We start from the raw sequence: 13480 nt of genomic DNA on the forward strand, positions 1-13480 counted from the left end.
AAGCGCCTAAATTCTTAATTAATTGTTTGTGTTAAGTAGTTGCATTAGTTTAATTATTTTGTTCAATTGAAAAGACACAATCGCTCATCCAGAAGGAGGTTATTACCATTAAAATGTATACTTTTTTTTGTAAACATTTGAAATATTCCCCCATAAAATGAATTTCTAGCGCCAGCGTTGCCAGAGGGCCCTAAAAGCTCCTAAATCCAGCGATCCAACCACGCAAACAGCTGATTTAAGTCGGCAAGCAAATGTTGTTTACCGACGTAACGCGTGTTTGCATTTCGTATTTTCGGCGTCGAATATTTTGGATGCTGGCCAAGAGATAGCACAGCGGCCTTATCACCGTGTCAGGCGGTCAGCGGGTCAGGGGTCACGGCTTATCGTTATCGCTTATCAGTGCTGGCGTCCTCCCATCGTCGGCGACTCTTTTCCACACATTTCGCGGCAGTTCCAAATCGAACGCAGACCTGTGAGTATTACCCCCAAGTTGAATACAAAAATAAATAAAAAAAACACCCAATAATATTTGGCATATTTGCAGCGATTTCACGGGGTTACACAGACATGCAGCTGGCGCGCTCTACACTGCCACAAAAGCTTCGCTTTTGCCTTAGCCGGGACCTGAACACCCAAGTTCGAGTTGGCAACCCGGTTAACGGGTTTCTCGCAACGAGAACGGCGAGCGGAGCTTTAACTCGCGTCGCTTCCAAAAACTACCAACACCAACACCATCAACATCAACATCATCCATCGGCGTTCTTTTGGCCGGCGATCAGACGATATTCGGACGCCAAGCAGAGCACTTTGAAGGTGAGTTCGCCGCAGCAAGTGGACAGCCCAGCCAGGCGATTGATTAACTGCGCCTGATTGGCCGCCCTTGCATCTCGGTTGCCCCCCCCCCCCTTTCGCGCAGTGATCGCGGCTCGTAAAGTGCGTGTTTAAAGTTACATAAGGACGCTGGTTCTCTGGCTCGGCTCTGCCATGTGCTTCGCGGCCACGCCAACCATGTGTTTCCACCCTTGCGTGGGCCATTCCAACGATTGATACCCTATAACCAGTCATTTGCATGTCGCGAGCAGTGTAATCTTATAGATTGAGCTGATTGTCCAGTATCTCATATGTAGATTAAAAGCGCGCCTGAAGTATGTGTACATATGTATGTGCACTGTTTTTCTATCAGTGTATAGCCAGTACATTATTCGTTTGTAGCTCCAAAAGAGAGAGTAATCTAAAGTCTGCTTATTTTTGATTTACATTCGCTAACTCGGCCTTAAACTCGTTTTTGGGCCTACTCGAATTTCTTGGCCACTTTGGCTTTTGGCCCTGTCAACAATTGTTGTTGTTGTTGTTCTCGTCTGCACTTGTCTAAACATGCAAACTGATAGCGCAAAGGAAAAACATGGAAAACCATCTGGCAATGACCATTAAATCGAATTTCCAATGCATATAGAATCTTTATATGTTTCGCGGTGCGAGTGGCTTTAAATTAGCGTTCAATTTGGGGGAAATACCCGTTTTAAGTTGTTTTCACCGGAAAGTCATTGATTTAAAAGGTGAAAATAGCAGAGTGAGTTTAAACTATATACCAGGGATTGAGAAAAAGTAGAAAACAGTTGCAGTTTGCAGCTGAAAACCTTGATAAATTCAACTAGAGATGCATAATTGCTTGGAAATCCTAGAAAAACAACCAATTTTCCTTTAAGTTGGCCATGTTTGCCATTTCCAGTACACTTGTGCTTCCCGATCTTTCCAAAGTGCGTCAGCTGCAAAGGGGGCAGTGTCCTTATCGTGCGGCGACTTGAACTGGTGACCCAGACGGCTGAGATTCGAGATTCGGAGCGATAGGAGGATCGCAAATAGCTGGAATCCCATCCATGGGGGGTAGCATTCTCGAACACGGGCGTCTTATGTAGTACGTATGTGGGCAATCTAATCGGGGGATTTGGAGCGCCTCTCGAGCGGTTGCCATGGTGCATCCAGGCGTAATCTCCGCCTGGCGATAGCTACGCCCCGAATCCAAATCCGAATCCTTATCGCCGAAACTTTTCCAATGCTATACATGCCAGTGCTATTTGAACCCATTGAACCCGTATTTGTTCGTGATTTTTCGCAATGCTCGACGGAGGGAACATAAATAAATATTATTGTTGTTTACAAAACGGAAAGCTGACCAGGCAGCCAACCATTTTCCACAAGCCGCACAAATCCAACGATCGTCTTGGCGAGCGCATCGCATTGCAAATCATACTATAGTACTTTATACTATATACTTTATACTTTATACTATATACGAGACCAAATCCTGCCATCCAAACAGAACATGGCCGATCAGAAGATGCTGCAAACCCCGCTGGCGGTGGGCGATCCGGAGCTGACCGAGCTGATCAAGAAGGAGAAGGAGCGGCAGCGCGAGGGCCTCGAGATGATCGCCAGTGAGAACATCACCTCGGTGGCGGTGCTCGAGAGCCTGAGCTCCTGCCTGACCAACAAGTACTCCGAGGGCTATCCCGGCAAGAGGTGGGTGCATTCCGTTTGGATCATCAGCAAGAAGATGGAGATCACCTGATGAATCCGATCTAATCCCGGGCATTCCTTTCCCTTTGCAGGTACTACGGTGGCAACGAGTTCATCGATCGCATCGAGCTGCTCGCCCAGCAACGTGGACGCGAGCTGTTCAACCTGGCGGAGGAGAAGTGGGGCGTGAATGTGCAGCCGTACTCCGGTTCGCCGGCCAATCTGGCTGTGTACACGGGCGTCTGCCGGCCCCACGACCGCATCATGGGTCTGGATCTGCCCGATGGCGGTCACTTGACGCACGGCTTCTTCACGCCCACCAAGAAGATATCGGCCACATCGATCTTCTTCGAGAGCATGCCGTACAAAGTGAACCCGGAGACGGGCATCATTGACTACGACAAGTTGGCGGAGGCGGCCAAGACCTTCCGGCCGCAGATCATCATTGCGGGCATCTCGTGCTACTCGCGGCTGCTGGACTACGCACGATTCCGGCAGATATGCGATGATGTGGGCGCCTACCTGATGGCCGACATGGCCCATGTGGCGGGCATTGTGGCCGCCGGATTGATACCATCGCCGTTCGAGTGGGCGGACATTGTGACCACCACCACGCACAAGACGCTGCGCGGTCCACGCGCCGGCGTCATCTTCTTCCGCAAGGGCGTGCGCAGCACCAAGGCCAATGGCGACAAGGTACTGTACGATCTGGAGGAGCGCATCAACCAGGCGGTCTTCCCCTCACTGCAGGGTGGTCCGCACAACAATGCCGTCGCCGGCATTGCCACCGCCTTCAGGCAGGCCAAGACTCCCGAATTCAAGGCGTACCAGACGCAGGTGCTCAAGAACGCCAAGGTCCTGTGCGATGGCCTCATCTCGCGCGGCTATCAGGTGGCCACCGGCGGCACCGATGTCCATTTGGTGCTGGTCGATGTGCGCAAGGCTGGCCTGACCGGCGCCAAGGCCGAGTTCATACTCGAGGAGGTGGGCATCGCGTGCAACAAGAACACCGTGCCCGGCGACAAGTCCGCCATGAATCCCTCGGGCATCCGCCTGGGCACACCCGCCCTGACCACTCGCGGCCTCGCCGAGCAGGACATCGAACAGGTGGTGGCCTTCATCGATGCCGCTCTCAAGGTGGGCGCCCAGGCAGTGAAGCTGACCAGCAGTCCCAAGCTGGCCGACTACCACAAGACGCTGGCCGAGAATGTGGAGCTGAAGAGCCAGGTGGACACGATCCGCAACAACGTCGCCCAGTTCAGCAGGAAGTTCCCGCTGCCCGGCTTGGAGAACCTGTAGGTCCCCCATTAGGAGCACCCCATTTGTTTCGCCTTCTGATATATATACCCTCGAAAGATCCGATCCACTTGTGAGAGGGCACAGCTCGCCAGATGGCCCAACACAAGTGGAAGTAAATAGTAGCTAAGCCATTAAACGCATTTCAATTTACATACCATAGCTATGGAGTTTTATTTGGAATGGCATTGCTAATATGTACACGAAACTATGCTTTGCTATTCGACTTGATTCGAAGTTGGTTTAGGATAATACAAAGGCATTTCCGAACAAGGAATCCCAAAATCAATAAAACTATGTAAGTATCTTTTCGCAAGCTAGCCAATGAGCAGCGATAATCCTTGGCAACTTGGGTGTTTGCTTCGAGCAAATCCCTTTGTGGAACCGGAACTGTTCTATAGTTATGGCTATAGTTCCACAGTTAGGATGAATGATAGATATATGTATAATGGCAATAACGCGGCTCAGTGGTCGGTGTACTCGATCTTGGTGAATCCCTTGGTCGAGCAGCCCATCTCGCGATGGAAGCGCGAGTTGTGCGTGGACAGGGACCACTTGGTCTTGAAGCTCTTCATGCAGATCAAGCACTCGTGCTCCTTGCCCTGGATCTCCGAGTGCCTGGAGGCGATGTGGCGTCGCAGTGCGTTCACCGACTTCAAATGCCTGCTGCAGATGCTGCAGCTCAGCGGTGCGAGGCTGGTCTCCTGCGCGTTCTCCTCGTCGCTGCCTGCTGCCGTCGCTGATGCCGCTGGTGCAGTTCGTGCCACTGGTGCTCTTGCTCCGCTCTCGGACGCGGACGCTCCTGGCGCTCGGGTCACTGGTTCCGGCAGAGGTTCCGTCTTCAACGCGGCTGTAAGCGAAAGAGGAAGTGGGAGTTTCAATGAAAGTAGGAGTTTGAGTAGCGTAGGAGCCCAAGTAAGAAGTGGATTGCAATTGAAATGGTTTACATGAATTCTTTTATTTTCTCTCCCTCTCTTTTTCGCCTTCTCTGCAGCTATCTGCCATCTCTGTCTCTTTTCGGTTGCTGGCCAAACGAATTTGAAATTGGTTAATTTAGTTTCATTTCATTCCATTCGTTGGCAAATCAATCAATCTACATACACATGGCTTAGACTTAGTGTGTTTTGGGTTTGGAATCAGTATCGGTATCTCTGCCACTTCCACCATCCAACCGGACCATCTACTGTCCAGCTGGACAGATGCGCCCAAAACTGATCCGTTGTCCCATTCCGGCCGTAAGAACCCCTTATTGTTTCGTTGATAAGTTCGCAATACGGTGAGTGGATACCGAGATGGGGCGAGATTGGGTGAAACTGGTGGCGGTGGCGGTGGCTTGGTGGGTGGTGGTGGTTCTGCTGGAGGATCACGGCCGGCGAGAACGATGGGCACGGAGTGTCAGCTTGGGCATGGGGCATGTCCAGAGATGTAACATTAACTATATGTTGTGTATACATAGATCGATAAGTAATACGTATGAGTTGTTCCATTTAACTAGATTATCTTTAGTATGCATGGGTTTTGGGTTCTTGGGTTTTGAGTTTGTCTTGGAGAGGATTTCTACAGGTTTCGATTTCTTTATTCTCGTTTTTTTCTTGTTTTCTTCTTTTTTTTCTCCTTTTTTTTATTTTTTTCCGGGTTTTTTTCTTTTTGTGTTTCGTTTTGGAAAATACTTTCAACTAATCCTAGCGTACGCGCTATGACTTCCGTTTTCACTTGGCTCGTGTGGGCTGCTACTCAACTAAGTTATACCAAACTAAACTAAACTAAACTATGTCCGCTCGAATTTGAAGGGAGTGTGGAGGGGGGGAGGGTGGTGTCTTAAACTAAACTATAACTAATTTAGCTAATTTACAATCAACTGCCAACGCTTTAACGCTTTGATGCTGAACACAGATGGCCAAAAGCGCGCTGGGTAATTGGGTTAAATTTCGTCGTTAAATTTGTACACAAGGGGTATGTTTCTCCTCATTTTCTCCTCATTTTCTCCTCTTCTCTGTTGTTGTGAGCAAAGTACGGAGCTCCTCCTGGGAATCAAATTGGGGCAGAGAATCTCCGCTGGCGCTGCCACAGAGTTCTCTTGGGGTTTTCCCCATTTTTTGTGTTGTCTTAAAGTAGGTTAAGTCGCCTAGGCTCTATATACAAAACTGAATAATATCAGAGTTTCAAGAAATACATATGAGGTTGTTTAAGAGCTAAAATAAAGTGATCAATATGGGGTATACTACATACTCGTATGTAGGTGTAACATTAATATCCTACAATCAAATTGAATTCTGTTCTCTTGCACATAGTATCACTCTATCTGAGCTATTAAGCACCCAGAAGTGCTCTCAAATCTTCCAAAATTCCTGTGTTCTCGGGTGTCTCTGTCTGTTTGGTGTGTTTCGTGTGTGTTTTTATATACATTATGGTGTGTCAATGGATTTTGAGGGCTAATAGAGAAGTACCTAAAGCAAATTGGTAGACTAAAATACAAGTGGTACATGTACGCATTACGTGGACACATGACATGGCTTGGTCAACGTCGGGATCACCAGCTCCACTCTTTGAACTCTTCGAACTGACTGACTGAATCGACTTAGTGGCTATCAAGGGGATATATATATATATAGAACTATGTGGGGGTATGCGCTAAGAGTAGCGCTTCGCACTCCTTTCTGCTATGCATTCAAGTTGACAAATTTGGCTAGTTTATCGTTTTGGGGGCCTTTGATGGAAATACGAGGGAATGGGCTGGTTGGTTGGTTGGCTGGCTGGCTGGCTGGCTGCTCGCTAAGCTGGACGTAATTAACTATATCTCTCTCCCCTATCCTTATATGCTATCGCTCCCAATCCAGATGCAGATGCAGATCCAGTTGCAGATTCAGATGCAGATCCAGTTGCAGATCAAGTTGCATATGCAGATCCGGCGCGCAAGCGACCGAGGCTTATGAATACGCATCAGTTCTCCGTCTTGATGGCCACCTTCTGCTCGTGCGAGATGCGTATGTGCTCACGCAGACTGTACTTGTTCTTGAAATTCTTATTGCACAGATCGCATTTGCGCGGCGGTTGCGGGGTGTGTTGGGTGCGAATATGTCTCCAAAGATTAACCGTGGTTATAACCATTTTGCAAAACTGACATTCTGTCCACTTATTATTGGGCGAATCTAAAAATATACAGAAAATACGTACAATCAGTATAACAGTCTCGATTGCTGCTTGCTCCCTAAAATTCACTGGGTAGAACACACCATTTTCCTTTTGGAGACATATTCGACAAACCACAACAACTAATAGTTACAAAAAGAACATAAGAACATAACATTTAACAAATAAACGAATAGACGACTGCAACATATATGGTTAACAAAGCAAAGCGAGCTGCGATTCCGGCAACATAAAAGCCATGAAAATACAAAGCAAATAATGGACAAGCTTATGAAATAAATAAACAAAATACAAGTTATACAACTAAAAACCCTTTTATAAAGTACAAAACTATCTTAAATTGCAAAAACTGCTTGCAACGTGTAAGTAAACCTAAGTCAGTCCCTTTGATACTCACCATTCGTCCCGCTGGCCTTGCTGTCCGATTTGACCGGCGTCACAGACACCGTAGTCGAGGGACCAGTCGTCGCACCGCCGCCACCCGAATCCTCCATCACTTGGCCGGAACCCGCACCCGTCGTCCCGCTGGCGGTGCCCAGCAATCGGGCTACAATGCATAAATCGGTTTAATAACCATGGTACAACTAAGCTCAAGGCCCAAATATAACTCACTCATCTCAATGGCAATTTCGGCGTTGTCCGCATCCGCCTGGTACTTCTCCTCCATTTCGGACTCGGTGAGTATCTCGTACTCGGAAGAGTACTGCGCCACATTCTGCGCCGCTGCGTTGGTGGCATCCTGCGACGTTTGGGGCGTTGCTCCATCCGACAGGCGGTCGTCCACCTCGCCGACAATGTAATCGGGTATGTCCATCTTGACGGCGCCGCGCAGGAAAGTCATCTCGGCAGCTAAAACATCGAAATTGATGGTTAAATGGATGTCTAAGCACAGTGGCATACGCTCCAGACTCACTCTTCACTATGGTCTGCTCATCTTTGACGGCATAGTCAACGGTTTCGGTGGTGTACATGTTGTCGTCGTCGTCCGAGAAGGTAATCTTCCGCTTCTTGACCGAACTGGTCGCCGGCAGGGCCACCGCATTGGTGATGGTCAGGTGTTGCGTCTGCACGGGAGTCGTTTGTTGCTGCTGTGATTGCTGCTGCTGCTGTTGTTGTTGCTGCTGCTGCTGCTGTGGGGGCGGCGCCGATTGCACTTGGATGTGCTGGATCTGGGTGGTTTGTACATGGTGATGCTGCTGCTGCTGCTGTTGCTGCTGGACCTGCAGCTGCTGTGCCGCTGCTGCGGCTGCTGCGACCACCTGCGATTGCACCTGGCTGGCGGTGGTGGCCTGCAGCAACGTGGCCGTGGGTATTTCGATGGTTTGCGTAGCTGTTTGCGCCTGGGCCACATTGGACACCTGCTGCTGCTGCTGCTGCTCGTTGACCGCGCGTATGGTGCTCGGTATGGTCTTGATCAGCTTGTGCTCGCTGATCAGCGGCGCCACTGGAATCTGCGGCTTCTCCTTCTCCTCGGCGGTCAGTCCTTGGACGGCCAGCAGCTCGGCGGTTTGCAGGAACGATTGCAGTGCCTCCTGCTGCACATTGACTTCGCCCTAAAAACGGAAGAGCAATTAGTGTTGGTGCATTTCAAATAAAAAACATCTTTAGGCTATACATATATGCACATTAAGAAAACGCACCTGGTACATGAACTCGATAATCGAGTTGAGATCCTCGAACTTGATGAACTTAAATATAATGACCGGATGCGGATGGGGATTCTCCTTGAAGATCTCCTTGAAGTACGACGAGCACGAGGAGAGCACCACCTTGTGGGCCTTGATCCTGCGTCCATCCACGCACAGGCTGACGTCCACGAAGTCATCGTTCAGCCGATGGTTGTCCAGGGAGTAGGTGAGGTGGCGCAGGTAGTTGTTCCACCGCAGCGAGTACTGCTGGGTGGTGGCCATTGTGGCGGCGTCCTCTCTGCGTCCGCCTCCTAGCCCCCCTTTCTAGTCCACTAGAAAGTCCGCTCGCCCGTCCACCTGCCGCACCTGGTTCCACTGCCTCCGCCTCCGGATCCGGCTCCCCCTCTTCCACTTCCTCTTCCTCGACCGCCTCCTCTTCCTCTATCCAGTCCAATCCAATTAGCGGCAATAATTCCCGGGAAGGGAGGAAGCTGCCCGCCTTGGCAAAAAATTCGCGAATATGGAAGTGCTCCGGTTTTTTTTTTGCGGCCCCTCTTGCAACGATGCGGCAACGTGCGGATCCCGTTCTCTGGACTTGGGACCGCTCGCACTCTCTGCTTTGAGCGCTTTTACGGCGTTTGTTTACGGCGCTGCTCGCACACACGAATACGGATATTTTTATATTCTATGCCAAACAAAAATATTATACGCCTCCATTTTGTTTTTTGACAATTTCGTTGCAACCCTGCGTGTGCTGCCACCTAACTGGAGGGGCTGCCATTCGAGCCGGCAGGTGGCGTGTCGCCAGTGCTGCCCCATCGACAGAGTGACAGTTGGGCGGGATGTTTGAAATAATATTTGCCAACATAAAACTTATTGTATAAATATTCTGATTTTAATTGAACTATAAATGCATGTGAGTGCGTAACAATTAAATGCAATAAACAGAATTAACCAATGCCTGGAGTATAGTTTGTTATAGTTTGCGTCGATGAATCGCTACCACAGTCGCACTAGAAATCGGAATATCAGGCGCAGCAGAAAGCTATAGACGATGCCCCGGCACAGAAAGTCCAGCACGTAGAAGATCTTCACGCGGAATCGGGCGGCACTGCTGCTCTCGGGACTCTCCTTCAAGAGAAACTCCTTGGCGCCGCGAATACCGTGCTGGAAGAACTCCGTGTAGTTGATATTGGCGTGCTGCATGAAGCCGAACGTGGAGCTGAAATCACACGATAGATCAATGGGCCAAATGGGCTATAGGAGCTTAAAGGACACTACTCACACTTCGTTGGCCGGAACGACATCGTGCAGTGCCCGGAAATTGTTGTTCTGAAAGTGCCACTCGGTCATCGCGAACACCTGCAGCGCACTGAAGGCGGCGAAAATGCGGCGTTGCAGCTTCATCAGGCTGTAAAAGGCATTTACACGTATGCATTAAAACTTTCCCCCCAAATCCGCAACTTTTGCGCAACTTACAAGGGCTTCTCATTATAAAGACGCAGCAAAGTGTCCACCACGATTGCCATGAGCAGGTGCATGGTGCAGAACTGAAAGTATCATCAGGGTAAATTCGTATCCGTATTATGCCATCATAATTCCGAAACTCACGCGCACAAAGTGAAGAACCGGACAGGTGGTCATCCCGCCGCCGGGCAGCCAGAGTGTCTTCTCGAAGGGATTCTTGCGAATGAACGTCTTACCGATCTCGATGACCTCGCCCATGGTGATCGGCGATATATTCGCCGTCGCACAGTTGACCACGTACAGTTCGCTGTCCTTGGTCCGCGATTTCGATTCACCCACGAACTTGTACACCGAGGTGATCAGTGTACGGGCCACAATATCGGCGGGCACAAAATCGGCCACAATATTGGGATCACAGTTCTGGGAGCGCAGAATGCCCACGCCGCAGGCCACCAGGAGGCCAGTGGGCCCATTGAAGTTGTCCGCCCAACCGGGCATGGGCTCCTCAATTGTGGATACCACTATCGATGGCCGGAAGATGAAGATGGGCAGCCTGTCCCTGTACTCATTGACCACCTGCTCGGCCAAACTTTTGGTGAAGGTGTACGTATTCGGCTGAAAGTTGCCATATCTGCAGGGTATATATCATGTCACCATGTTACCATGTTGGATTTCAGTTGGATTCGACTCTACTCACTTGAGATTGAAAATGTCCAGGATCTGCGAATCGTAGGTCTCCGCCAATTTGATGGTGGTCCGCCAGTCGGCCAGCGGCGGATAGACGCGCTCCTCCACCTCCAGTACACTCGGATTCGAGTAGGTGGTGGACACGTGGACAAAGGCCTTCAGCTTGGGCCACTCCAGGGCCAGCTTGACCAGCTCGTGGGTGCCACGCGTATTCAGTAGTATGGCCGTGCTCAGGGCATCATCGAAGCTACAAACATAATGTATTACTGATTTATATATATTTCATATCCTGGACGATATACGCACCGCACACTGGCCGCCGAGTGGTAGACAATGTTGACATTGCGCAGCCGCTCCAGATCCGCCTTGGCAATGCCCAGGCCCAGCTGCTCCACGTCGCCGGCAATGGCCACCAGTTTGGAGCGGGCATCGGGCTGCTCCCGTCGCAGCCGTTCGTACAGCCTCGTTTCCCACTGCTGCTGCAGGCGCTCCTCAATTGTGTGGCCCTTTTTGGGCCGCATTAGCACGTAGATGCGGCCCAGTTTTGGACACGATCGCAGCAGCTTCTCGATCAGAGCCTTGCCCACGAATCCTGCGCAAAGATATCAACATTTATCCAATTTTACCATCATCTCTTGGGATTGCAAAAGGCAAGTCATATGTACTATATATACCCACCGGAGGCGCCCGTCACGAATATTTCCTGATCCTGGAAAGCTTCCGGTATGGTCATGGTGTTTTGGTTTTTGGGGCTCTCGGTTTTGGGGTTTCGTTCGATATCCGTATATCAATCCGCACGTGTCGCAGCTCCAAGTGGTTCTGTGCGAAGTACGGCGGACTCACGGCGGGAATATTGAAATCCGGCCAATCACGCCGCTGACCTTTTGGCCAAAAGGGATCACATCGCTGAATATTCAGTTGTTAGGCTCACACTTTGTAAGCGTTGAGTGCGATACCCTGTAGAAAGTGGGGCGCAGCCAACATAGATATCATATCATATCCACATAGATACAACAAATATGCCCAATATAAACCCTATAATACTATTATATTCAAATTATTCCTATATTTGTAGTAGTATTCTCTAAATTCGGATTGCTTTTAATGAGGCGTACTGATTATTCGAATTTTCGGGTATTCGAAAATCGAAAAGAACCACTAACCACATATGTATGTACATATGTATGTATCTACATACATATATTTGAACGCTCAAGGTGCTACTAAATCCGTTGCGAACAAAAACAATGGAGAACAGCTAGAAACGCAAGAAGAAGAAGAAGAACGAGATCAACAAAAACGGAACCGTTGAACCTCGAGAATCAAAGGAGAAAGCACAATAAGATAACTTTTACCGTAGCACCCGAGCGCCAAATCAAGCAGAGCCCATAATTACACTGGCAGAAATAAAATCGAAGTCGAACTAATATCTAAATATTATAAGAACAATAAAAATAATATTATTATATTTGTTAAGTGAATTAAGTAAATCCATAAATCCCAAATCGCACCACCTTTTTTCCGGTGCACTGCATTGCACGTGCGAGTGAGAGAAAGATAGTGGCCGCATGAATGGAAAATGTTTGGGAAAAACCGGATAAACGGCGCTTGCAGCCGCTTCTTTTGGCCAAACTGATGGATGAAACTATGCCAGCGATTTGTGTTAGCGTGTTCGCCTTATTATCTCGACATTTATTTGGATCTTGGCCATTTAAAACGGCACTTTAATCGCATCATTAGCCCGCATGCGTGCGTGCGTGTGAGCGAGATAGCCGCCGATCTTCGCAGCCTCAGTTCGTCAACCTCTTGCCCTCCCCCTCCTCTTTCTCCGATCCCTTTTCCACAGACAACCGTTGCAGTAACGGTAGTTATACAATACACATGTACCAAATTGTTCGCTTGTTGTTGTTGTTTCATTTCATCAGTTTTTCAGTTGCATTTTCACATTTTAATTAACATTTTCAGGCGTAAACTTATCAATCGATACGCATGCAATTAGAAAAGTGTACAAATCAAAAAAAAATACATATGTTTGCTTGTATGCTTGAATGTGTGTGAATATCGCACGCGAAACTGCAGCCAAGTGTAAGTGTGTGTTTGTGGGTGATTTTGCCGGCCGGCAAAAAAGTGGGAGAGAGACAGACAGACAGAGATGTAAGAGAGGAGAGGGCGAGGAGAGCAGCAGAGAGCGAGAGAAGAAGAGCGGGGGAAAGAGAAGACAGCTTTGATTTTCCTTTTTGTTTTCATATTTTTGTTTCACTTTGTTTATAATTACATCATAATTAAAAAATAATACATAAGGTTGCTGACGAATTGTACAAAACGCTAGTGTGTTGTTTGTGTTTTGCAATGTGTGTGTGTTCTTTTTACGCTTTGGGGAATATCTTCTTCAAGTTCTTCTTCTTTATCTTGATGTCCTTGTCATGCCGCGAGTGTGTGTGTGAGCTTGTGGGTGTGCGTGTGTTGGGTGTTGTTGGTGTGTGTGTGGAATGGCAGAATATGCTTTTTCGCTCATTTTCATTTTTTGTAGTTCTTGTTATATTAAAGGTTTACAAATAAAAAAAAAAACAAAAAATACATAGTATATCATATCATATCTCAAGTGGAATAAATTAATTAAATTAATACGCTGGAACCACACAACACGCGCCCAAAACGATGATGATAATGATGATGGTGTGCAGGTGGTTCCGCTCTTTTCATCTTGTAGTTGGTGTTGTTGTTGATCTTGTTGT

General features: G+C 48.5%; 3 protein-coding genes across 4 annotated transcripts; 1 reads left to right on the top strand and 2 right to left on the bottom strand.

Moving 5' to 3' along the window:
- Positions 1–287: 287 nt before the first annotated feature.
- Positions 288–3975, top strand: LOC122623359 (serine hydroxymethyltransferase). The gene is made up of 4 exons (XM_043802478.1): positions 288–472; positions 545–813; positions 2321–2520; positions 2610–3975. The coding sequence occupies exons 2-4, from the start codon at positions 568–570 to the stop codon at positions 3814–3816; spliced, it is 1653 nt and encodes a 550-aa protein (XP_043658413.1). The 5' UTR covers positions 288–472; positions 545–567; the 3' UTR covers positions 3817–3975.
- An 86-nt stretch (positions 3976–4061) lies between these two features.
- On the bottom strand, positions 4062–9322 carry LOC122623041 (modifier of mdg4). 2 transcript variants are annotated; one of them, XM_043801930.1, is made up of 5 exons: positions 8604–9322; positions 7877–8516; positions 7576–7812; positions 7361–7510; positions 4062–4663 (listed from the first exon to the last, which is right to left on the bottom strand). In XM_043801930.1, exons 1-5 carry the CDS (start codon positions 8871–8873, stop codon positions 4278–4280), a joined length of 1683 nt encoding a protein of 560 aa, XP_043657865.1. In that variant the 5' UTR covers positions 8874–9322; the 3' UTR covers positions 4062–4277. The 2 variants fall into 2 exon arrangements, with proteins under 2 accessions (XP_043657865.1, XP_043657866.1); XM_043801931.1 differs by lacking the exon at positions 4062–4663 and adding an exon at positions 4747–6962.
- Positions 9323–9493: 171 nt separating this feature from the next.
- On the bottom strand, positions 9494–11584 carry LOC122623871 (putative fatty acyl-CoA reductase CG5065). Its single transcript, XM_043803240.1, has 7 exons — positions 11424–11584; positions 11052–11337; positions 10756–10992; positions 10203–10689; positions 10071–10141; positions 9877–10002; positions 9494–9813 (listed from the first exon to the last, which is right to left on the bottom strand). The coding sequence occupies exons 1-7, from the start codon at positions 11476–11478 to the stop codon at positions 9591–9593; spliced, it is 1485 nt and encodes a 494-aa protein (XP_043659175.1). The 5' UTR covers positions 11479–11584; the 3' UTR covers positions 9494–9590.
- Between the last annotated feature and the right edge of the window lie 1896 nt (positions 11585–13480).

The sequence above is a fragment of the Drosophila teissieri genome, chromosome X (genome assembly GCF_016746235.2).
Source record: "Drosophila teissieri strain GT53w chromosome X, Prin_Dtei_1.1, whole genome shotgun sequence".
NCBI lineage: Eukaryota > Metazoa > Arthropoda > Insecta > Diptera > Drosophilidae > Drosophila > Drosophila teissieri.

What these genes read in the sequence shown, in the direction of transcription:
- LOC122623041 (XM_043801930.1), bottom strand. Translation starts at nt 8,873, where the DNA reads ATGGCCACCACCCAGCAGTACTCGCTGCGGTGGAACAACTACCTGCGC. An exon ending in TTATCGAGTTCATGTACCAG is followed by an intron (nt 8,517 to 8,603) that starts GTGCGTTTTCTT and finishes TTCCGTTTTTAG; the next exon opens with GGCGAAGTCAATGTGCAGCA. An exon ending in CAAGGCCAGCGGGACGAATG is followed by an intron (nt 4,664 to 7,360) that starts GTGAGTATCAAA and finishes TTTCGCTTACAG; the next exon opens with CCGCGTTGAAGACGGAACCT.
- LOC122623871 (XM_043803240.1), bottom strand. Translation starts at nt 11,478, where the DNA reads ATGACCATACCGGAAGCTTTCCAGGATCAGGAAATATTCGTGACGGGC. An exon ending in ATTCGTGACGGGCGCCTCCG is followed by an intron (nt 11,338 to 11,423) that starts GTGGGTATATAT and finishes ATCTTTGCGCAG; the next exon opens with GATTCGTGGGCAAGGCTCTG. An exon ending in CTTTATAATGAGAAGCCCTT is followed by an intron (nt 10,003 to 10,070) that starts GTAAGTTGCGCA and finishes TGCCTTTTACAG; the next exon opens with CCTGATGAAGCTGCAACGCC.
- LOC122623359 (XM_043802478.1), top strand. Translation starts at nt 568, where the DNA reads ATGCAGCTGGCGCGCTCTACACTGCCACAAAAGCTTCGCTTTTGCCTT. An exon ending in CCAAGCAGAGCACTTTGAAG is followed by an intron (nt 814 to 2,320) that starts GTGAGTTCGCCG and finishes CCATCCAAACAG; the next exon opens with AACATGGCCGATCAGAAGAT. An exon ending in GAGGGCTATCCCGGCAAGAG is followed by an intron (nt 2,521 to 2,609) that starts GTGGGTGCATTC and finishes TTCCCTTTGCAG; the next exon opens with GTACTACGGTGGCAACGAGT.